The 24,680-nt window shown below is 48.9% G+C and overlaps 1 protein-coding gene across 1 annotated transcript in view; it reads right to left on the minus strand.

Annotated features, from left to right (window-relative positions):
- The window catches only part of LOC146861242 (sodium channel protein type 2 subunit alpha-like), a 784,117-nt gene that overhangs the window by 15,785 nt on the left and 743,652 nt on the right, over positions 1 to 24,680 (minus strand). Inside the window, exon 25 of the mRNA XM_085645402.1 lies at positions 10,669 to 10,773. Coding sequence (XP_085501528.1) covers positions 10,669 to 10,773 — 105 coding nt within the window. The remainder of the gene's footprint in view (positions 1 to 10,668; positions 10,774 to 24,680) is intronic.

The following is a 24,680-nucleotide window of genomic DNA, read 5'->3' on the forward strand; positions in this document are numbered from 1 at the left end:
AAAAATCAATAACATTTAAAAATGCAGGTGTGTTAATTGATGGGTAATTTAGCCTAAAAACAAAACAATATTATTCACAATAGGCTTTTGGAACATTTCTACAACTGGACATTCAGATGCAAATTTCCATGAAGAGGTGAACAGGCCAACAGCCTAGCTTATGTACATTAGACTTTTGTCTTGGTCCATTCAACTGATGCTCACGGGGTTGCATAATCAGGGAATCACAAGAAAGATGCCCGCAATATTTAAACATCCACATGTATGCTGTGCATGCTGTGTCTTTTCAGTACGTAGCCAGAGTCTGTATGGGATTCTGCAAATAAAGGATAAAGTCGCATAGACTCTTGGGACCATGTATGTCTCTTCTTAAAATAATCTACAAAATAAAATTCCCGCTGTAAATATACACCATTTCTCTGCTACAATTTATTTTAAAAAAATCTTCCAAGGAAGAAAACAACATTAAGACAGTTGACCACAAAAGAGGACTCTTAAACCAATCAATGCGACCCAATCTAGTCATTCAACACTTGAGACTTAATTTGGTTTGCAAAGAAGAATGCAAATCAGGAAAGAAAAAGATGAAAAGTCTCCCTTTTCCAAACTGAAAAAGTGACTGAAAACTCTGAAGATCACAAGAGTAAAAGAAAGCGAAAAAGGTTCCTTCTTTGAAGTTGTCAACATAAATTAGAGCATCACTTCTCTCAATCAAGGTCATTTGAATCTCTCTTTTCAGGGAAATCAACAACCAGTAGAGAAGAGAGGTCACAGGCTTGATGCAAGCTATGATGGAGCTCTCACACTGTCAATTCGGAAAGACTCACACAGTCAAACTAGATTTCTCCTAGGGTAGCCTTGGCTCGTGTTTGGTAATTCTGCACTCCTCAGAGAAATTTGTTTGGGGAATTGTATGTACCAGATTATCCACAAAATACAGCAGAGGGGTAAGTAGCTTCCAGATTCAGAACTTGTGTGATGAAAAATAGGAAATTCTAAAAGCAAACCATTAGCACAGGACAGTATATAAAATTCAAAACTGTCCCCAGATGGACCAGTCAAAAAAAGCCATCCGATAACTGTTAATGCCACACTGTAAACACAAGGCACAAGACACAGGGGCATAAGAAGGCCAACCTGAACGTGCATGCTGTTGGATTTGATGAGGAGGTTTGGTTTGGACTTATAATCATTTCTGTAGCAAAAATAGGCTAAATAACATCTGTTTGAATGGAGTATTTGAGCTGCAAAGGGCTGAGCAGGAGCTCTTACTGATCCTGGACCATCTAGTGTGTAAACATCTGAGCAGATCAAAGGGGGTGTCAATGGCTGACACCCAATGTGAGGATGGCTAATGCATCAGTTGTCTTCATCCGAATGTCCTGAGTTCCATTCAAGACAGTAGGTTGTGCTGGCGGCCTGTATCCAGCAAGTTCCGCTTCAATCTGGATGCTCTTGATACCGCGATTTGGTCAGTATACAAAGTTAGCCACCTACCTATGTGGGATGGAGGTTGTTGAAAGGATGCAAGTAATGTCCTTAATGTCACAAATCACCTTGCAATTCTGCCATCGTTCCTTGTTGATAACAATAGTGAATATGCACATCAATTTCTTATAAGCATTCATCCTGGAAACAAAGCCATATCGGATCTGTGGCTATCGCCCCTGCAAACTCAAACTCTTGCCATTATATTTGCACATTTTGTGTTTATTATTGTTTGTGATTGGGGTAAACAGGATAGAAGTCTGAAGTTAGCTCTAAAATAAGTTCTGTCTTACATCCTTGATGCTACATAACATTCTATAACTCATTTTTTCTGGAATTACTCAGATATAACATGGCAGTATTTCATGTGCATTCATGTGAAACTGATTATTTCTACTGCTGTTGTTAGCGTTTTTTTGCACTTTCACCATTATGTTGTCATAACCTATGGGATTTTTGCGCTTTGGACTAATAAATTGTTTTCTGTTACTGTAACTGAGTTTTCTGTTTTGCATCTTTGAAACATTTGAAGGAATCTGGGAGAAACGATTATTAATACTATTATTCATCAAAGAACGGCATAGGGAACTCTCTTGGTGTCTTCATTTTTATTGTCCGCCTTTTTTATGGAGTATGGTTCCAAAATCATTGGACTGGCAACCACAACACAGAGAATGGGAGCAGTTCAGGCAACGTTTTTGATAAAAAGCTTTTAAAAAATGTCAGCTATCTCCAATGGCCACGCTGTAAGCTGAAAGCTTCAAAACTCGCGCCCCTGTTTTTCTCTGTTTCGTACGTCTCCTTTTTCAGCACCTGTGCCTTTTTTCTCTTAGTTCTGTTTTGTCTCCTTGATCGTTTTTCCTCTCATTCTTGCATTCTCGCTCAGGCTCAGCTTTTTTGCCCCTTTACACGTTTTTCCCTCACTGTCTGCACTCTTGCCCATCATTTCGACTCTTGTTCTTAACTCTCTTCTCTCCCCTTTGTCCATTTTCCTCTCACATTTGCTCTTTCTCAGCTGTCCTGCCTCTTTTCCCTCCAATTTTTCCCTATTCCCTACCCTGCTTTATGCCTCCTTTTATCTCCTGTTCTCAGCCTTTTTTACCTGCTTTCCGCTCCTCTGTTTGCATATTTTCCTCACACCTTGCTCTCACCTGCTTTACTGTCACTCCCTCCGCTCACTCTATACCCAACCCACTGCCCTGAAACTCCTCCTCCCTCCTGCTCCTACTTAATGGTAGCTGCATAATGGACACACACAGCAGATGAGCAGTGGGTGTGCCACTTTGTGCTCAAGGCACACTAAAGGCAAGCTGTCTGTCCATGCCCAGCCCCTGGCTAGTGCCTGGACCATCCCATCGCACCCTCAAATTCTACTCTGCCATAGCTTAAGCCCTGAACCCAGGACACTCCTCTCAGCTCTGCAGACGGGCCTCCCCTGCCAGCACGCAAGGTGCATCTCCTGTCATTTCTCCTGTATGCCCCCTCAAGCCTTCACCAACCATTGACCACCTCCCAGACACCACCACACACTGCACATCACCCCCTAAAAAGCTCTCATCCCACCCTAACCTGCCTCCTCCTCAACATGTGCATGCTTGTGAGACACACCGTCACATTATGGGACCTAATGCATTACCTCTAACCAGCTCTGCTCTTCCTGACCAAAACATGGCTCCTCCCGATATTGCCACAGTGATGGCCCTGGATAAAAGACCATACGATAGGACAGAACCTGCAGTACCAGTGGACTAGGAAAATTACTCCAACTGGCCACGTAGTGGTCAATCAAATTGCACTTAAATGGGTAGGGGGGAAGTATGAAGCAAGAGGATAGGTGTATAACTTCAACATAGGGTAAGCAAGGAAGCAATTCTTTTTTGTTTAGTTACCCTCACACACCCTAGTGGTGTCATGCTTCATCATCAGGTCACCCCGACACCTATAAGTCGGAGTGGGCTCAACCAGAGTGTTGGGAGCTCTTTGGAATAGTTGAAGACCAGGGGGACATTAAAGATAAAAAACCTCAGACAGATCCCTGTTTTCCCTTTCTTCTTGGGTGTGTCGGGGTTAGTAAAAAATCTTTAAAAACGGGTCAATGGGAGTATTATGGTCCTATGACCCAAGTGCCAACATGTTTCAGTCCATATGTGGCCTTGAAGGTCCTGGACTTTCTTCAGGGCAATGGTCATCCACCCTGGGGGACAGAGAGTGGGGGGTTCCCTATCCTGTCAGTGAGTAAAGGGCAGAGTAGCTGCTCCTTATGTGTGTGACAGATAATTCATCTGTCATGCGTGGTTCTCCATTTTTGAAGAGAACAAAGAAAAACAACATACAACATTGTATGAGCATATTGTGGTATTTCCATGATGCTGTTTCCCATGTACGTGCTTTGGAAGGAGACCGAACAAACATATGCTCAGTGACACTCATAAAAACATATATACATATTTTCTTACCCAAACTTTGAAGAGTAACCGTGTCTCAGGGGACTGTTCAGCCTGTCGGGGTATCTCTGTAGTCAAACTCTATAGTGTGCCCCATGAGGGAGAAGAAGGTTGAGTAAGTGACCGGTGTAAGGGATTGCTCAAAGCGAACCCTCCGTTATATGGAACGCCGTGAATGGAAATGTGTGAGTGCCCCGTGCCCCCTCGTACTCAAAGGGTACTTACTCTGTCAAGAGTCCTGCCCCGCCTGATAACCTGCTCGGTCCCGGTCCCCGGCTTGTGCAAGTTGATGTTGGGGACCGGCGTATTTGTACTTCCTTCTTTCTTTGTCCATCTTTGACACCATCTCCCCCCCTTTCAGATTCAATGTCTTCATGAAGCAGGTATACGAGGGCCTGGTTCTCTGTGATGACACTGGATATGATCCTTCCATATCGGATGAAAGCAGTTTATCAGCCTGGCTCCCTACACCTAGTCCACCGCTAACTTCAGCTGTGGAGTACGTCAAAGATCATGTTTCAGCTCCAGGCTGTTCAATGCTTACATGGCACCGCTCACCAATTTCATCCGATCCCACGGAATTAACAACATCTCTTAGGTTGATGACACACAGCTCATTCTTTTCCTCTCTGACAAAACATTCAACATCCAGATAAACTTTACCTGCTGCATGTCAGAAGTCACCCGCTGGATGAAGCCTAACTGTCTGAAACTCAACACACCTTGGAAGTGATAGAGAGCACTCTGCTCTCTGAGGTTTGGACATCGACTACCCCAGTTAATTTATTTCTCGAATGTGCCACCCTAGCATTCAATTTCAAGACCAGTTTTATCATCAGACATAGCACATCTATGGGCAGCACATTCGCCCCGAGCTTGGCATGTTTATACATGGCCAATTTGGAGAAAGAGAAAATCTTCTGTGATGACAATCCCTTCTCTGCCCACATCACAGTATGAGGTCAATATATTGACAATATCCTCATACTTTGGCAGGGTGACAGTGAGACCTGTGACAGACACCTTTTGCGAATGGACACACTGAACCCCTTCCTAAGATTCACTAAGAATATCTCTGCTGGCTGAGAGACTCCCCTTCCTTGAACTACTCATCTCCCTTGAATAAGGACAGCTGCATACCACCACCAACAGGTAGCTGACGGACTGTAACAGTCTGCTCCGGTATGACAGTCATCACCCTAAACATTTGAGAGACAACTTGACCTTCGGGCAGTTTTTGCTGCTTTGCCGCGACTGCAGATTCACTAGTGATTATGACCAACAAGTGCAACTCTTATCTGCCAATTTAGAAGTATACCACTATCCAGCACACTGTGTCAAGGCAGCTTAAAAGAGGGCCAAAAACAATTATAGGGCTGCACTGTTGGAGCCACGTAACAACACTCAGAATCATATCTTGACATGCATGACACCAATTACTCCAAATTCCAACAAAGTAAGACAAATCATTAGGAGACACTGGTCAATATTGGATAAAGGGTCCATCACCCTGCCTGCCCCACGTCTTGCCATAACATCAATGACACGATTGTACACACCAGACCATGGGCAACCACCAGAAACACACAGCAACCACTGTGGGGCCTACCACCCATCATGGACATTACCCATGCGGGGTCTGTGTCTTGACTGAACCTTCAACGGTCACCCAACTAGACACACACATTCTTGGACACAGATGTCACATACTAATTGCAGTTCCACAAACTGTATCTACACAACCACACGCCCTTGTAACAAACGATAAGTAGGCATGACCACCGTGCAGTGAAGGTCAGAATCATGGACCACAGTTACATTCGCTGTAAAAAGACCACTACCAGAATGAGCACTCATTTTATTAACAGACAACATACTCACTCCTGATGATTTGTATTGGATAGTCTTGGAGGCACACACCCAGATGAAAAAAAAACCCTATTTGGTAGGGAACATAAATTGATTTTTCGATTCGCTACACGGAAATCACAGCTCAACGATGTTATCTCCATGGGTGAGTTAACTACTTAAAGATACAGTCAGGACACTCCATATACTTCTTTACATCTTTGATATCGGGCTTTGATAAGGGCTCTTCTGTAAGCCCTTACACTACCCCCTGATAAACATAGAGAGAGTTTCTTAGGACAATGTCCCCACACTCTTACTAGATGAACATATACATAGACAAGGTCACCTAGGACAATTTCCCTGTGTTGGAACTTTGTTAGTATTACGGTCGTGGTTGATAGTGCATATTTTAGGGACCGGTGCCATGGGGTGCTTACAGTACTTCACTGGTCGTTAATGGGAAACCACTTCTCATGCTATCATATTGCACTATGACTCCAATTCCAATATGGTGCTCGCTGACGGCTGGACACTCTGTCACTCATCCCAGTATTGTGCAGCGTTACGATAGCCACGGAAAACACCCACCTGTTCTCTATGTGTATACTTGCCTCCTAGTAGGTGTATATTGCATCTATAGAAGTTGCAATTATGTGTGGATGGCTAATTTGCTATAAGGCTTGGAATGCGTCACTTTAAAATTATTTTTCACTTTTCCTTAGACCCACGCTACTTCCAAGATGGCACTTGCATTGGGATGCATGCTTCTGTGACATTCCAGTGTTTCCGGAATCCCTAATTAGCACTTGCACGTTTGCTACTAAACGCCACTCCAGCTAGGTCCACCAGTTATCTCCATGGTGTCAGAGGACGGGGTAGGTCGTCATCAAAGTGGCTACCCTGATCACCGTGGGCACTGGTCCAGTTGCTTACTCTCCCATTGAAGCTTCAAGAACCTGGCTCGGCCCTTGAATAATCGCTGTCGATTTTGTGCACTCTTTCTCTCAGGTTGCCTATACGCCAGTGAGAGTCTTCCCTGCCTCTTACTGTTGGGGTACAGCAACCCACCTTATATGGTAAGCCTCGTTGTCTGTCACACCAGACTTTCACCTGCATTACTGTCCCTGAAATGCGCATTGTGGTTTAGTCACTAATATGTGTATTTGTCTGGTTTTTGTACATGTGTTTATATCTTTAAGTGAGATCTTGACGTAGGGTCAGTGCATACCTGCACTATTAGGGTGGACCTGACCGAAGCATGTACCCTCTTACACCTTAAAGCATGCTACTATATATCAATACCTTTACTTGATTTATTTGTTTTTACTTTCTCCTTTTATGTCAGTCCTGAAGGTATACTTGTGTGAATCTCTTTGGGTACAATTACTACATTTTGCATCTTCTGGTGAACCCAAACCATGAGTAGATTAGGATCCTGGTCCTGATGAATTGCCATGTTCAGTTTTGATGATAAATAGGCAAGAAACATGTCTTACTTCTTTTAAATATCACTTCCTGAGCAGGTGTTGGCCATTGTATCCATTCCTAGCCAATTATGACTTTTTAGTGATAACAAGGGAACCTACATATTAAATAACTTTGGGTATCCCTTAGTTATTGTTAACAGCACATTACAACAGTCTACTCACAGTCTCATTCTTTACACTGCACCTCACTCTTCAAATCGGCAAAAATAAAACGAAAGAAGTCTGGAAAAGAGCCCCTCGCAGGGCCCGTTAAACATTGCAGTGCCGGCCCAACAAAGAGCTGCCTGATGATGAAGCATGACACTCATCTGGGTGCGTGTCTCAGGTTAACCCTGACCTATTCCGTCCCTTCCTTTTTTTCTTTCTCTTCAGGAACTGCATACTCCTTTGACCTACGTAGCTTGATTGGAGCATTTATGCTGGACCTTCATTCCCCCCCTCGTCCCCCTCTTTTGGATTTTGAAACTCAACAAAGGCAAAACAGAGGTGGTACTCCTTGACTAGAACATCTCTCTATGGAATTCTACCTGGCTGCCAGCAGTCCTCAGACCTACACCGTACCCGGCCAACCAAGCAAGGAATCTGGGCATAGTGGTGGACATCGAGCTCTCAATGACCAACCAAGGCAACGCTGTTGCCTACTCCTGTTTATACAGCCTAAAAATCCTCAAAAAAATGTCACCCACGCCCTTATCACCAGTAAACTGGACTATGGCAATGCACTCTCTGTCTGCATCTCTCCCCAACTGACCACTGTCATACAAAATTAAGTAGCCACACACATGCTCAATCTCCCACCCTGTACACACATCACCTTGCACCTCAAAAACCTGCACTGGCTCCTCATCCACAAATGTGCACTCTTCAAGCTCCTAACACAGGTACACTGCACATTATATATGTATTTCTTACCATAATGGCCACATCCATTACTACACCCCGACTGCAAACCTCCACTTAACGGTCTCCTGCTTACACGCATCCCCCACATCTGCAAAGCCAGAACCAGCTGTCATACTTTCCTGAACCTCACAGCCAAAGCCTGGTACAACATCCCCCTGAACATCAGAGCTGCCTCGTCAATCCTAGAGTTCTGCAAGAAACTAAAAACTTGCTCTTTACCTAGACCACAGACTCATCCAGCACATTCACCTCCTTATATACCACCTGAATCACATGTAAGACATGAGCTGTACAAATAGGCATAACAATGTTGATGGGAAATGGTAGAAGATGGACCAAATAATCATATACAGAAAGCAATCAATGTTGAAGCCTCAAATTCAATTTATCACCTCAATTCTTCATGTGTACAAATGTCAGTATTCCAAAAGAGTGGATGAAAAATCAGCTCCTACAAGAACGAAACTACTGGAGACAAATGACTGAATCATGAGATAGGATATAAGAGATTGCCTCTAACGTCCGTATAATAACCAGGATAACAAAGCAATCCCCCATATAGAGCTTGCATATAATAAATCGATCAAGCAAAACGACCTGATCCTTAGAAGAATATTTAAAAGTGCATCAGCAGACCAAAACACAGACAGTGGGGATACTTATAAGGAAAGTGGTAGGCAAACAATTCACTGAAGGCCCCCTTTAAGAAGAATGAGAAATAGAAGTTAGTGCTTCCTGTTGTTCACAATATGCACCAAAGAAAAGAGAAAACGATCATATACGGTAATGGAGAATGGTATAGAAAGGACACTATAGGACTGATTTAGAGTTTGGCTTCTGGGCTAGTCCCTCACAAACGTGACAGATATCCCGTCCGGCATATTAAAAGTGCCATATGATATAATGAACCTGCAATGCATTGCACTGGATATCTGCCACATTTCAGATGGAGTATGCCATCCGCCAAACTCTAAATCAGACCCTGTTTTTCCAGTTGAGGGCAAGGTTTGAGATTAAATCCCACCCAACCTAAACCAAGATCTTAGTGCCCCCTTTTGTCCTGCCCTATCTTTCCTATTTCCACTTCCTTCTAAGTCAGTCGTTTACTCGACTAGTAACTGGGAATTACCGATTCTACACTTTTATTGTATTTTCTATTGCTGTTCGTTTCCTGTAATATATTTATTGGTTTTTAAATTGCTGCAGAATGAACTTTTCTTTTCATTTGCAAGCAAAACCCAAGTGGGTGAATGTCATATTAAAAAGAATGAATAGAAGAGGATTGAACTAATCCCACTGTTCTTGGGCAAAAGATTCTTCATGTGCATATCAACCTAACAATGATTTCCAGACAAAATCTACTTCTGAACTAAGATTTCAATCTAAGGCAATGCCACAAATTCCTAGAATAGGATTTACAACAGCTTGTATATTTCTACCCCTGTGAAGTGTAGAAGAAGAGACATCTTTCCTGTACAATGTGTTTCTCTCATGTCCCTAAAGTACTTATTGAGGCAACCCACCCAGGTTTTCCATCTTTTGGTCGTGGTGGCTGGGGCAATCAGTTCACTGAAGGCTGGTAGGTGATCCGTGGGTTCCAGATGCTTCCTGAGCAGGGGCTCCTCCGTGGCTTATCCACCGCTGCTGTTTTGCATTTCCTTCTTCCTCTACTCTCCTGTGAAAGGGGGACCACCTCACATCAGTTCTTTGCCACTTCAATGTACTGTAGGTGAGATAATCTTTGGAATATGGGAGCATCTCAAAGTCAGTATCGCCACTGTGATGGGCTAACTCTAGAGTGGGGCTTCCCCTGCTTGGTGGTTTTTTCCCCTTTGTTTGATTTTAGATTTCTCAGTGTCTCTTGGGTCTGGGCACACAATTATTTCGAGAGGTTGTGGTAAGGCTAAAAAAGCTAGTAGAACAAATGGTAGCTACTGCTCTCAGGAACTGTCAGTAACTCATAGTAAAATCGAATACTTGGGTAACAAATGTAACTAATGAGACAGCTCAGTTGCTGGGATCTGCGTGAGACTGTTGTGTCTTGTCACTTTAATAATAGTATAATGTTATCGCAGTATTCTGTAGAGATAATTATGGTTTGAAGCAGAGGTAGTTATTGCTGGTCCACTTCTGCTATAGCATCTTGATGGTGCGGTTTGTTCCTGAATACAAATAAACGTAATTCCTTTTTGTACCTGCAGTGTGGATTACTGCAGGGGACAAAACAGTGATCTGCATGCCAGATGTATGTACACAACAGAGCCTATTCAGCCTTTCATTGTTTTGAGGTTAATAACTGGGAAAAAAAATGATTTCAGTAATAGTAAAACCTTTTGTTTGGTGTGCTGTGAAATTGCAAGAAAGTGGTATCAGAGTTATATACAAAGATTTCTCTCATTGCACTGCAGCATTATAAATACAAGACAATGTATTGTGTTTTGGAAGGTTGGATCTGTGGTCGCATATTGAAAATAATTAAATAAACACATTCTTACCTGCGGCCTAGGAATAGGTTTTTGTGGCTTTTTCGACCCAAGCTTTTTCATGGCATTGTAATACTTTTTTTGTTCTTCGGTCATAAAGATGTCTTGACCTCCAAAGTAAAGTAAATAGATAACAACTGATTATAAGATGACCAAATGCAGAGCAATGCAGGCGCAATTATTATTAAGGCACCATTTTCATTACAATGTAATAAGCCATCTAAATAACAAATGATGCATATGACTTCTGACATTAGGACATTGAAATTCGATACAAGTTTGTACTGACAAACTAAAACAAATCTAATGACCTCATTATGAGGCCCCTGGTAAACATATGTTGGCCTGTAATGGAAATCACCAGGAACATTGGGATTACGTGAGCCACTGTAACTCTGCAGAGCTGAGGTGTTTCACCCTCACCTGGAAAGTAAAGTATTTCAGAAAAATCCTGTGGAAAAATGAGGGAAGGTCGGTAAAATCAAGACCAAAATTACTGATTCCCCCAGAAATGTCTCATTTCTGAAAGGCCCCTGAGAATTACTGATGCCCCATGCATTGGTAACTCCGGCAGGAAAGGCGGATTTTCAAGGGATTAAAGGTGAACCTTGAAATGTGGCCCTGAGTGCCCTGTCAGCAGTGCCCAGTCATAAACCCTTGCACTCCAGAGTAATTTACAGTGAGCGCCTGAGAAAGTCATTCACTACATTCAAATAGAGCACTTCACCTGCAAATAGTTTATAGATCGTCAATCATTATGACAGAATGGTTTAGAGATGTCAATCCATAATGACAGAAATTAAGGCTTTAACTGTGTGTTTCCTCTGCCCAATTGCAGCAACTGTTCTTGTGATTACTCCTGCACACACCCACCGAAGTAACCGTCTGAGTTCATTTACTATTTATGTACCCTGCTGTAACCCTCATCTCCTGCTTGTTGCAAAGCCCTCTGATGCCTTCGGGCAATGCTACATAAAATTGCAAAAATAAAATAAATTAAACAGTTTCATATTTGTTTAACCCCTGCAGGCCTAGTGGATAGGTTTTGGTTGACCTTCAATGGAAGAGGGTTCCTTCACAGTGTGCACCTCCTTCATAAATCAATGTAAAATCAGAAGGGCAGACAATTTTTATATGACTCCAAAGCATTCAACTTGGAGAATGAGGCCCTAGATTACATGCAGGATATAATCAGGTCAGGTTGTGAAGTCGCATTTGGCCAAGCAAATGAATCATGGTAGCCGGTTTATGTATTTTTTTCGCCTTTAATGGTGTCTATTGTTTCTTAAGGTTCCAAACAAGACAAACCGTGACTTTTAAAGCCTGCACGATGGTCATTTAATCTCTCGGCCCACGTGAAAGTTGATGATTTGAATGATATGGTACCAGGCTATAGTGGATTTAATGCCACCTCGCAAAAATATCGTAGGCAAAATATCTACTGTCGAAATATGATCAAGGTAAGTGAATTCATGTAAGTATAATTTTGATGTACTTGTCTCCACATATGCGTACAGTGACTATATATACATCTACAAGGTATATAGATGTAGAGTTAAACAACATCAACTAATACTTACTGGCTATGATATTCTTTTATAGCGATACTTACGCTACTAGCTTCTGACATATAACACTATTTCCAGTAAACCACTACACTTCAAGTGCTGCAGTACATTATATGTTAAGAGATTTCAATGGATGAGTCCCTGGTGAATGCTGTAATAACCTATAGGTTCATTGAGCTATAGCCATCCATTATAAAACCAAGGGGTATATTCACAAGAACGTGTGCTAAACATCCCCAAAAAATGTTAAGGCAACTTTACACATCGCAGCCTATTGCGGGAAAATAAACCTGTGTCAACGTGGAATTCACAACAAGGCGGCCCCATATGACAGTTTGCAGAAACCGCGGCCAATGCCCGCGATACAACCACCTAGACGGAGATAAAAACACAAACCCAACGCGAAAAAACCTGCGATGGGCCAAAGCGCGATTAGGAAATCAGCGCTAAGCAGCGCCAGGCCTGCAACACACACCTGGCAGGTGGGAAAAATCACCATAAAAGTAGAAATAATACCCAAACAAACTGACCAACGCCCAAGCACCATGGAGGCAGCCGGAGCAGGCGCAGAGGACGAGCGCAACCCCACAAGCACCCCGGACGACCAGCCCGGGACCTCGGGGACAGGGAAGGGCAAGGACAAGAAGAAGAGGAAGACGAAGTTCAGTCCTCAGGCAAACAGGATCATAGTCACGGAGGTGATGGAACACCATCAACAACTGTTCATCACCTCCAACGTGTCATTGGGCACCAAAAATGGAATATGCCGGGACATCGTGGACAAGGTGAATGCCGTCGGAGAGCACAAGAGGACAATGGACGGGGTCAAGAGGCGATGGAATGACATCAAGCGAAAGACCAAGGAGAAACTCGCAGCCAACCAGTAGGCAGCAATGCAGACTGGAGGTGGTGGCCCAGCGCCACAGCTTGTGCTGGATGACATGGAGGAGCTGGTGTCGACAGTCATCAGTGTGGATACTGTGGCCGTAGTCGGGGGATCGGACACTGCTCGACAGGACACAACACAACCGCAACAGGGTGAGTGACCACTGTACTGGGGGGACGGGTGGAGGTGGCCACGATGGCACACATGCACAATCAAGCAGAGCACAGTGCACACCCTCAATGACTCTGGGTCATCACCCAGATCTATAGACTGTCCCAATGTACAGTGCCATGCTCTCTGAATGTCAACATGTACCATGCGGCTACATACATGTGGACACATTGCAATACATCATCTCCCCTTCACATTGCATGGCCACCGTCAAGACCCCCTGCAGAGCAGTCCCAGCCACTCTTTGCTGATGACGAGTAGGACAACCCCAGCATCGACGCACAAGCCCTCCTAGACATCATCCGCGTTTCACCTCCATTATCAGGGCTGCCCAGCTGCATCGAGGAGACCTCATCCACCACCCAAACCACCCAGCAGGAGGCACCCATGGTCCTGGCAGTCTCCCAAGACCCCCAGGAACAACACACGGCCTTCCAACGCCGTGTGCTGGAGGGCCAGAGGGTGATGGCTGAGCAAGGTGCGGGTGGGGTTCGACCTCATGGCTACCAAACTGGACACCATCCATGGGTGTCTAGGCCCGCTCCATGGTCTCCAACGAGCCTTGACTGACATCGCTGGCGTTATGATGCAGAGAGAAGAACACCTGTCTGCTCAGTGGGGCTCCAGCGATACCAGCCGTGAGCTGGCACATATGCGGAGGCTCATGGAGGACATGGTGCGGATGGATGCGAAAAGGATGACAGCCACCTCTGCACACCAGCGAAATGTAGCTGGGATCTACCATGCCCTGCAGATCTTCATCATGGCATTGCTGCCACAAGGCGTGGCGATGATGAATGCTGCTGCCCCCGCACCATCCACATCTCCGCCCCCTGGTGTGCCATTGCCTCACAGTGTGGTCGACAATCCTCCTCTGGCCCCTGATGTGTCAGTGGCACACAGTGTCGCAGTCGGTACTGCAACACCCACAGGTGGGGCAGAGCACACATCCGAGGACGAGGACGTGGATGGATTTGAGTTCAGAAGGAGGCACTAGCATTCATTTCCGCCACCTGGCCAGTTTCTGCTTGGTGCCGCACATGGCCCCATGACCTTCCACTGACCCCCGATACACTCCGATGCACTCACCTTGGACAGCGACATGGACTGCCATATCCTGTTTGATGACCAATGACACGGCGAGCAGACTGCGTACTGTACCCTTGCTCTGCCATAGTACTTGTGGCTGGCCTCCACGGGCCCATATTTTGTAGTGTGCTTGGCATTGCCCTGTACCGCTCCAGCTGCAAAACTGCACTGGATGTGCAATAAACATCCAGTAACGCACTGCTGTGTTATGTCTTTCATCATTCATGTATGAATGTGTAGATGAATGTAGGGAAAGGGATTTCCCTTGCGTCAATGATGCTCATCCTGTGGGATGCCAGTCAGAGGCTGCTACATTGCATATTGTGTTCCGGGTGCAATGGACACTACAACAGGAACACATGCATCAGTCACTTCCATGTCCAGACATGGACTGAACCACGCCCAGAGCCCATGAGTCATTGTTGCAAGCCCTGCGCTGGTTCTGCGTACGGCAGGCCAGACCACTACCCTTACTCTCCGAGGGGGGTCCCCTTTGCTACCCGTCGCAGGCGTACTCGCTGGTGGTGTGCAGGCCACTGGTCTAGTTGTCAGCATGTCACAGCCACTCCCTGAGGGCAGGTTTGCACACACACCACACCCATCGGCACAGGCCGTGTGACTCCACCAACATAAGGGTCCGACGACGTCACATTCCCCTCTGCCGGTGGTGACTGGATGAAGGACGCCCCACGGTTCTCAATCATAAAGGGACCATGAGTTGTTGCGCACAGGGTTAGTGGCACCCGAGACCTGCGGCCGTCATGGGCCTACCACCACGTGGCGCTGACTGGGGTTGTACAGGGTTAGTGGCACCCGAAGCTTTGCAGCTGGCACAGGCACCCCGCCACAGGGCGGTGACTTTGGGTGCACTGAGGTAGGGGCACCTTAAGTGCTGAGCGGGTGTGCAGCCTGCGATGATGCCCTGTCCCGGCGGTCCGGACAGCTCAGGTTTTGTGTGCCCTGCAGGACCGCAGTGTAGGCCAGAGCCAGCGGGCAGCGCGGGCCTACCGCCACGTGGCGTCGCTTTCGGGATCACAGAGTTAGTGGCACCTATTGAGCTGAGCATGTGTGCAGCCAGCGATGAGGCCAGGTGCACTGGTATGTCCTCTGCCATGGAGTAATCAAGACTCAGCACCAAACGTGAGACCTGGTGGCCTGTGGAGCGGGGCTGCATGATGTGGAGGGTGCCATGTCCGCGGGCCCTGGGCTTGTGGCTTCCAGCGGCACGTGGTGTGACCTCTTGTATGCACGCCGGTGGCGGAAGGTGAGCAGTGGGGCCTGGGTGTGCATGGGTGGGCATGCTCCGATGAGCGGCAGGAGGGGCTGGGGTACCTCTGCCTGGGTGTGCATGGACGGGCAGGCGATGCTGTCTTGTGCAATTGTGTGTACTGTGCCAATCATGTATCTGGACTCTGTTTCAGATGATGGGTCTGTCTCAGATGCATGACCTGGTGAACTGCAATACATACTGGCAAGTGGTTGGAGACACACCGGTGGCAGTAGGTGAGCAGTGTGGCCTGGGTGTGCAGGGGCGACACTCTCTCTCTCTCTCTCCCCCTCTCTTCTTCTCTCTCTCTCGCTCTCTCTCCTCCTCTCTTCTTCTCTCTCTCTCTCTCTCCCCCTCTCTTCTTATCTCTCTCTCTCTCCCCCTCTCTTCTTCTCTCTCTCTCCCCCCCTCTTTGGTCGGTGGGGGTGCCGGGAGGGGGGTCCTGGGGGTGGTGGCAGCAGGTGTTGTTGTACTTTCGGCCCTCTGGGCTGCATGTTCAGTTGCCCGGGTGCATCTGTTGTTCTTCAGGTCTGGCTCTGGGCTGGGCTCCCTTTTGTGGTGCAGGCTGTTGTCCGACTTTGCACTAGGTCAGAGCAGGTGTTATTTTCCTGCTGCTAACATGCCTTATCGCCTGTTTTGTGTTCTTATCGCAGATCTGGCTGGTCGTTGAGAATGTTGTATAGTAGTGTTGTCGCAGATTTTGGCATGGGAACGCCTACTCTGCATCTCATTAGCGATAGTTGCGGGGGTCATCTGTGGCGATGTTTTTTGCGGCTGCTATCGCGGGTAAACTGGTGCTGTGGGATGTTAACACCAGCTTGTGATTGGGGCAATAAGTTTATTGCTACTTTGGCTGCGATAAAGTGCCGTTGACGATAGATCCTTGTGAATATGCCCCAAAGATTGTTTTATTTTACGTGAAAGGAAGACTTTACCCAAAGAGAGAAGTGGATATAATTATGTTAAAAGAGGATTATCCTTTTCAACCAAGCAAAAAAGGTAACATCATTTTTTAGCCATTCACATATAACCAATGGGATTGCAGGAAATGTTGAAGACATCAAAAGAGACAATAATACACTTGCTAGAAACATTAGTATAACTTCTGATATCGTTAGTGTAAGATTTGAAAATCATATGGATAGTAGACAGGATAGAGAAAGATTAAAGAAGCACTACATCAAATTTGAAATAGATAATGGTGTTTAGGAATGGCTTAAATTAATTCTGCAGTTTTAGATCGGAATGATCCAAAATTCTTTATTAGACAACTTTCAGTAAAAGAACCAAAACTTGAGGAATGTAAGCCACTGAGGTTGGAATGTACAGAAGAGTAGGATGAGCCATATTATCAAACGTGACTCAGAGGTTCAGGATAACAGTTATCATCAACAATTCTCAAACCTCATGAAACTAGAGTCTAGACCATAAATGAAATGTGGAATTACAGTGGTTTATGCTTAAAAAATCTGAAATTATTCAGGCAGTACTGATCCAGTAGGGACAGTCAAAATTGATATGGCACTCATTGTAGAAGTTAACTAAAGTTTAACGGTTTGCTGAACTTGTTTCGAATGTTTCTTTGCTTCATTTCGCAGTTGTAATATTGATAACAGTACCGCCCAAAATGCTCTACTCTAAACAAACAGAGGCTCTTATCAACTTTTTCTGAACCAGAAAGTGATGCAAAAACTTCGATTAAATTCAAACAAATTCCATCCCTTTAAAATCTCTCTGCCTAACATGTTTGGTATTTTCAAATACCACACTCACAGGCACTGTTGGAAAGAGTGCCTATACTCTCTCTGGGTTGCAGAAAAATACTCATGGTTCCCCACTCACCTTCAATTTATTGTGTTGGAGCATGCCTACCATCACTTCCCATTCATGAAAGGAAAATGCTACCTACCAGCATACATCTGTTCTTGGCATGTAGAGCTGCAGAGTTTCACACTTTGTGCATGGATCGCCATCTGGTGTTGGGCTCGGATGCTTGCACCTTCTTGTTGTCTTGGAAGAAGTCTTTTGTAGTCACGAGATAGGTGACTCCTCCCTTGGACGATAGTGCGCATGGGCATCGACTCCATCCTCAGATTGTTTTTCGCCATGATGGGAAATGATGGAGTTTGTAAGAAACAGAAAAGATGTCCATGTGAATGTATCTAAGTAAGATAATACTGGAACAGATACAGGTTCCAGAGAGGTGGGTGGGCGTGTGAATCTCTGCAGCTCTACATTCCAAGAACAGATGCATACTGGTAGGTAACCTTTTCCGTTCGAGGCATATGAGCTGCAGAATTCAGGGGGGGCGTGGCTTCGGCAGCCACGATGGCGGACATGAATCGCTGAGGCTCCCGTCTCGGGTGCCTATATCGCTGTCCAGAGAGCGGCGCCGGGACTGCTAGCCGGCCACAGACCCGGCGGAACCCATGCAGCTGGGGCTGCGGTGCCAGCGGAGACCCGCAAACACCGGAGAGACCCAATCTGGACGGAGCCGCGGCACGGGGAGTCTCCTGTGCCGCAACACCTAAGATGGCGCCAGCGGCAGAGTCAACGACCTGCTGACGACACGGGGACACAACGGTGGGCGTTTGAGAGCCGCGCCTGCCCGCAGCGGAGCCCGGACCCCTCGGACCACGAAACACTCGGCGGAGGTGCAGGGGTGAGCCGGGCCCCCCGCGCAAGTGGTCATCACATGGGGATTGGGAGCGGACCTGGCCGCCTCCCCTCCCCCACCTCCTCTTCTCCCCTGCTGACCGGCCCCAGGGGCCTACCGAGACTGCGACCCAGGAGGTAGAGTGGCGGCGCCGCTCATCGGCGGGGGCTTCTGACTTGCCCGGGTGGGGGCGAGAGGTGCTGCCTGACTTTTACATGGCCGTCTGAGCGGCTCGACGACCCGCGGCGGGAGCTCCTGCCATGTGGGGCGCTGCGGTGACGAGGCCCCCCCCCCCCAACGGAAGACGCAGCAGGGTGCCCCCAAGACGCTGCAGGTCCACGGAGTACAAGGTGCGTGGTGTGGGGGCACAGGAGACCATGCCCGGGGATGGAGCTGTTGTGACCCCAAGCTTCGTTGCCAGTCGGGCGCATCCCCTGTCTGACCTGAGCGGGGCCGCCTGTACGTAGCGTGGCATCGCTGTGTTCCCTCCGCGGGGCCCCGGGACCTACGAAGATGACAACTACAAGGTGTATCCGTGACGTGACGCGCACTGTCGGACCGCTGGGGGGCTGTCGGGGTGTCCCAGCTGTCTATCTGGCTTGGAGACGCCATGGTGGAGGGGTGATTCGCCGACCAAGACGCTCCTGTGGGGACTCCCTCCCGCCACCGGACTCAGCGGACACTGCCCCGTGCCTGGACCCCTAGGCGAACAAGAATATCCAGCTCCTATCTGAGACTTTCCACCCCCCCCCCGCAGAGGGACCAGAATCGTGCTGGGTGGGCCCATCCCCGTCTCCTACACCCGATACGGCACCGGGGCCAGCCGGACTTGCGGGTCTCGCCCCCAGGGGGGACCTACCTCCCCAGTACCACTCAGCCATGGGGAAACCGAGGTCCACGCAACAGTGTGCGGTGCCAGAGACCGCTCCGGAAAAGATGCCAAAAACTTCTACTTGGTCCCCCAATACCGTGCCCTCGTCGGATCTCTCCATCTCGGACAAACTAGATAAAGTCCTCGCAGCTATCAAACTCTCCCGGATCTCGATGGAGGAACGGCTTGGCACATTGACGACGGAAGTTAATCTGCTCCGGGATGATCATCGTAAGCTGGCGGATCGGGTACGGGCGGAGGAACGGACAATGGAGGAAATGCAGCCCGCACTGAAAGACCAACAGTCGGCAATCCAGGGCATCCTCACCCGCTTGCCTGCAGTGGAGGAAAGGGCACATGACTTGGAAGGCCGCTCGCGACGCAGCAATATTCGGGTGGTGGGGCTGCCGGATGGGATCGAAGGAACAAACCCCATAGATTATCTGGACACTTGGATCAAATCCTTTACCCCGGCGGCGGACCGCACCGCGTTTTTCTCGATCGAACGAGCCCACAGCGTGCCGGCCCGGAGGCCCATTCCCGGAGCGCCCCCTCGACCACTACTCGCTAAATTCCTGCACTTCCGAGATCGAGACGCGGTGCTCCGAGCGGCACGTCAGGCGGCGCCACTCCGAATAGAGGACAAGCATGTAATGATCTTCCCAGACTATGCTCGAGCGGTGCAACAGCAGCGATCCACTTTTCTGGACGTCAAGCGGAAATTGCGGGACAACAACATCTAGTATGCTTTACTTTATCCAGCTCGCCTCAAGCTCCTCTACAAGGGCTCTTCAGTCTTTTTCAGGACTGCCGAGGCGGCGCACGAATGGGCGGAACAACACTGCACACGGACGCCCGATACTCGCCCCAGAAACGGCTCACCCTACAATACTTTCCGACCAAAAAAGCGCCCCACGAAGCCTCGTCACACAAAAATGAAGGCAACCTCTGGTACCCATGACTCGCCGGATCTGGAGCAGATTATGAAGGAGAGACGGGAAGCATTACAGGCGGTCATAGATCTCAGATCCACCCAGCGGACCGACTCATTGACCGCCCTCCACACATCTTCTCCTCAGAGGGTGAAAATGACAGTGATGACACCGCATCAGGGGTGGGCTCCGTGGTGCCCTCTGGGGTTACCCCTCAGACGGCAGAAGGACTGTTGGATGGACAGGTGTCTCCCTCCTCACCATGATGCTCTCAAGAACAATGGACTGCCTACTTTGTATCCTTATGTGTTATAGTCAATATGCACCCACTATTGCAGATGCCGAGCTTGGCACATCCCTAGCGCCGCGTAATGATCCTCTTGCATGCCTGCTAGACACATGGGCGCGCAGCTTCAGGTCGCTACCCCCCAACATATAGAACAGGTTCACTCCCCCGGCGTTACAGGGAGAAGTTTGGACACATCGTCTCTTGGATGATGAGTCCTTTGCATTGGGACTGTTTCCCGTACCCCAGCATACCGTTTATTTCCCAGTTCTTACACACCCCACACGTCATGGCACCCTACACCCGCCCGACCAAACGCCCCAGAGGCCGGGATCACTGGTTCATAATTAGGCAGCGGTGCAGTGAACCCCTAGGTCCCCATACAACGACCACTCGAACCGGCAGCTCCCTCGGCCCGCACACTAGACGTACTACCCATGGCACAGAGGACGAGTGTAACAGACGTTAACATACTCACGTTAAATGCACGCGGTCTTCACACCCCCCGCAAGCGCTATGCGATCTACGCCTATGCGAAGCGCCAAGCAGCATCCATACTCCTATTGCAAGAAACCCATTTTTGTGCAGCGGAGGTTAGCAGGGTGCAGGCGAAATGGCGGGGCCTTGTTTGCGCTACAACCTACTCATCATTTGCCCGCGGCGCGCTGATCTGGGCTCGACCGGGTACCCCGTTCCGGGAGCTCCAGCGGGTGGTAGACGGGGAGGGTAGGTTTGTCCTGTTGGAGGGACTACTCGACGGGCAGGCCGTCCTACTGGGAAGCATATATGCTCCGAATGTTGACCAGGATAAATTTTGGGACAGACTCACGAAAACCCTAGCCCAATTCACACATGTACCTTGGATACTCGGGGGAGACTACAATTGTGTCCTGGATCCCGAATTAGATCGCTCCTGCCCCCCACTGCCACGCTCCCCTACTTACAGACAAATCAATAGATTTAAGGCATGGGTAGCACACTGGTCACTCATGGATGCGTGGCGATTGCATTACCCTCATACACGCATGTACTCCTTCTACTCTGCTCCTCACAATCTCCGGGTCCGGCTGGATCGGTTCTTATGCACGGCAGCGGTGCTCCCTCAGGTCCGTCACACGGATTACCTGGGTAGAGTCCTATCCGACCATGATGCACATGTGCTAAGTCTTCAGTGGAGACCCCCACACCCCCCCGTCCCCACATGGTGCCTCCCGCACGATTGTCTGGCGGATCCGATCTTCACCCACGAACAAGAGTGTAGTATCCGAGAATATTTTGCCCGAAATGCGGGGTCGGCATCCTCCGCCCTGATCGAGTGGGACGGCTTTAAGGTGGTGGCCAGGGGAGACTGCATTCGACAGCGAGCCGGGGTGAAACGTACCCTTGAACGGGCCCTCGATAAAGCTGAGAAACGGCTTGCTAACGCCACAAAACTCACCGACCAATCGGTGGCAGCGGCAACGCAACTTGCCCATGCTAAATCGGAATATCAGGGAGCATGTACGGATATGCGGCGATACAACTTTCGGGCATATGCGACTCGAATGCACAAAGACCGCGACAAGACTGGCTCGCTGCTAGCGTGGCTAGCAAAACAAGACACGGAGTTACGACCCATCACGTCCATACGTACACAACACGGTGTCTTGGTACACTCCCAGGACGAGATTCTGCAAGAATTCCGTCAATATTACTCGGAGGTCTATGACCGCCCCAGAGCATGGAATCAGGGGACGATTGATCGCTTCCTTGACCCTCTCCCTCGGATCTCTGCTGCAGAGAAAACGGACCTGGACACAGCCATACATGCCTCGGAGATCACACATGCCATACGTACATTGGCCCGAAACAAAGCCCCGGGCTTGGACGGGTTCCCGCTAGAATACTATGTCACCTTCGCTTCCCTGCTGACCCCCCGTCTATCGATGGTACTGGACACGGCACTACGCGCAGGCGAATACCCAGATCCATGAGAGAATCGGTAATTGTCACCTTCCCGAAGCCCAACCGCGACCCACAGCTGTTAGCTTCTTATCAACCTATAACGCTCCTTACAGCCGACTGCAAAATTCTAGGGAAAATATTGGCAGAAAGATACTCCCGGGTGGTGTGTCCACTGGTACACGCTGACCAATGCGGATTTGTACCGGGCAGGAATACCTCCCAGAACATACGACGCCTGTTCCATATCCAGGACCAGATTGGTGACCGCTTCCCCAGAGCGGCGTGCCTGATCTTGGACCTCGAGAAGGCCTTCGACACACTGACGTGGCAGTACCTGTTCTCGGTTCTCCGGCGTGCTGGACTCGGCCCCAAGCTTGTAGCCTACACCCGCCTTCTATACACTAAACTCAATTCCCGAATCCGCATTGGGCGCCGTATCTCTTCGGCATTCGCAATACACAGGGGTACCAGACAGGGCTGCCCCCTCTCACCCCTGTTATTCGCGCTGGCTGTGGAACCCCTGGCTATCCGTCTCCGAGGGGAGGGGCAGGACTGGGGCATACCACTCGCGGACACCACGCACTGTGTCTCACTGTATGCCGACGATCTCCTCCTGTATATACGGGACATCACCACGGACCTAACCTCCCTCTGGCTCACCTTGACCGAGTTCGCAGACGCTTCAGGCTTGAAGGTGAACTGGGAGAAATCTGTGGTGTATCCCCTACACCCCGACTCTGCCCCTTGGGATCAGAGACTAAACTGGACGGCGGAGGCCCCTCGTTATCTAGGGATTCGCCTATATCACTCACCCACTGACCTCTTCGAGGGTAACCATCGTAGGGCACTCGCCTCTATACGCTCCACCATCGGGTTTTGGCGGCAACTCCCGCTAGCCCCGATTAGCCGTGTGGCCCTAGCGAAAATGGTTCTGGTCCCGCGTCTGCTCTATTATTTTACTAATCTTCCAGTGATACCGCCTCGCTCCTTCTTCAAAGATTTGGACACCCTCCTCGGATCCCTAATATGGGGCAAGGGACGACATAGAATTGCACTGGCAAAACTGAAATTGCCCACGACACAAGGAGGTCTTCGAGCCCCCTCGTTCGAAGCCTATTTCCTAGCGGCGCAGCTCCAATGGCTCTCCTATTGGACAGCCGGCAGGCACACGTCCGAAACACACACGGCCGCGGGTCGGATAATGACACCGGAATTATGTAGTTTGCTTGTGCCGGGATCCCGCCCGCCGGGGACTTACCCCCTCCAAGTGGAGGTGGCCCGGGGATGCATCCGGCGCATACACCGACTCCCACCTGACAGGCCCTCGTATTCACCGTTGCTTCCGCTGGTGGGCTGGCCCAAAGACACCCAGTTCTTCACCCCGGCCATGCTTCGAGAGTGGACATCTAGGGAGGTCACTGAGGCAGAAATGCTATTCGCGGAAGGACACCTCCGACCATTCCAGCAACTCATTGATGAATATGATCTCCCCCCGGGACAATTCTTGCAGCACCGCCAGCTCCTCAGCCATTTTCGACCATACTATGATCTCACGTTAGGAGAGCCCCCCACGCATCCGATCCTTCACATGATACTGCGAATGGGACGAGGTCGTCACCTCACCACCTGGCTGTACAAGTCCATCCGGGAGTTGATACCCTCATCATTGACGCCCCTACGGACCCTTTGGGAGGAGGAGGTGGGGCGGGCGTTTCACGACAATGAGTGGGAAAGGGCACTCGAATTCCCCAAAAAAGTGTCTTGGAAAGCCCGTTTCAAAAACATACAATATTACATTCTTCACAGGGCCTACTTGACCCCATCGCGCCTCCAGCGTTTTTATCCCGACACAGTATTCCTTTGTCCCCGCTGTCAGGCGCAAGACGCAGATTTCCTCCATATGTTTTGGTTGTGCCCGGGGATCCGGGCCTACTGGTCGACTATCCACGAGATCCTCCGGGATCTTACGGGGTTGCCCCATCTAGATATCTGGGAGTACTGCGCACTGGGAATAATGGGCCGGAAAAAGCGGCATAAAGTGCCCATATGATTTGTCTCATTAGCACACCTCCTGGCTAAACGATGCATAGCTATGCATTGGCGTTCCCCTACGGGTCCCCCGCTGGCGGCATGGAGGGGGGCGGTACTCAAGTGGTCTACGGCTGAGGAGGATACCCTGCGGGAGGAGGAGGCGAAGGGCACACGCAAAACCCCGATTTCCCTGGAGTGGGCGCTGTTGATGCATCAGTTTAAACAAGCCCAACCCCTAGCTGATCAGGACGCGACCGTGACCACCCCTACTGCCACGCGGCCGCGCGCGATGCACACCGACCCGGATGACGCCCCCCCCTAAT

The sequence above is a fragment of the Triturus cristatus genome, chromosome 3_1 (assembly GCF_964204655.1).
Source record: "Triturus cristatus chromosome 3_1, aTriCri1.1, whole genome shotgun sequence".
Taxonomy (NCBI): Eukaryota; Metazoa; Chordata; class Amphibia; order Caudata; family Salamandridae; genus Triturus; species Triturus cristatus.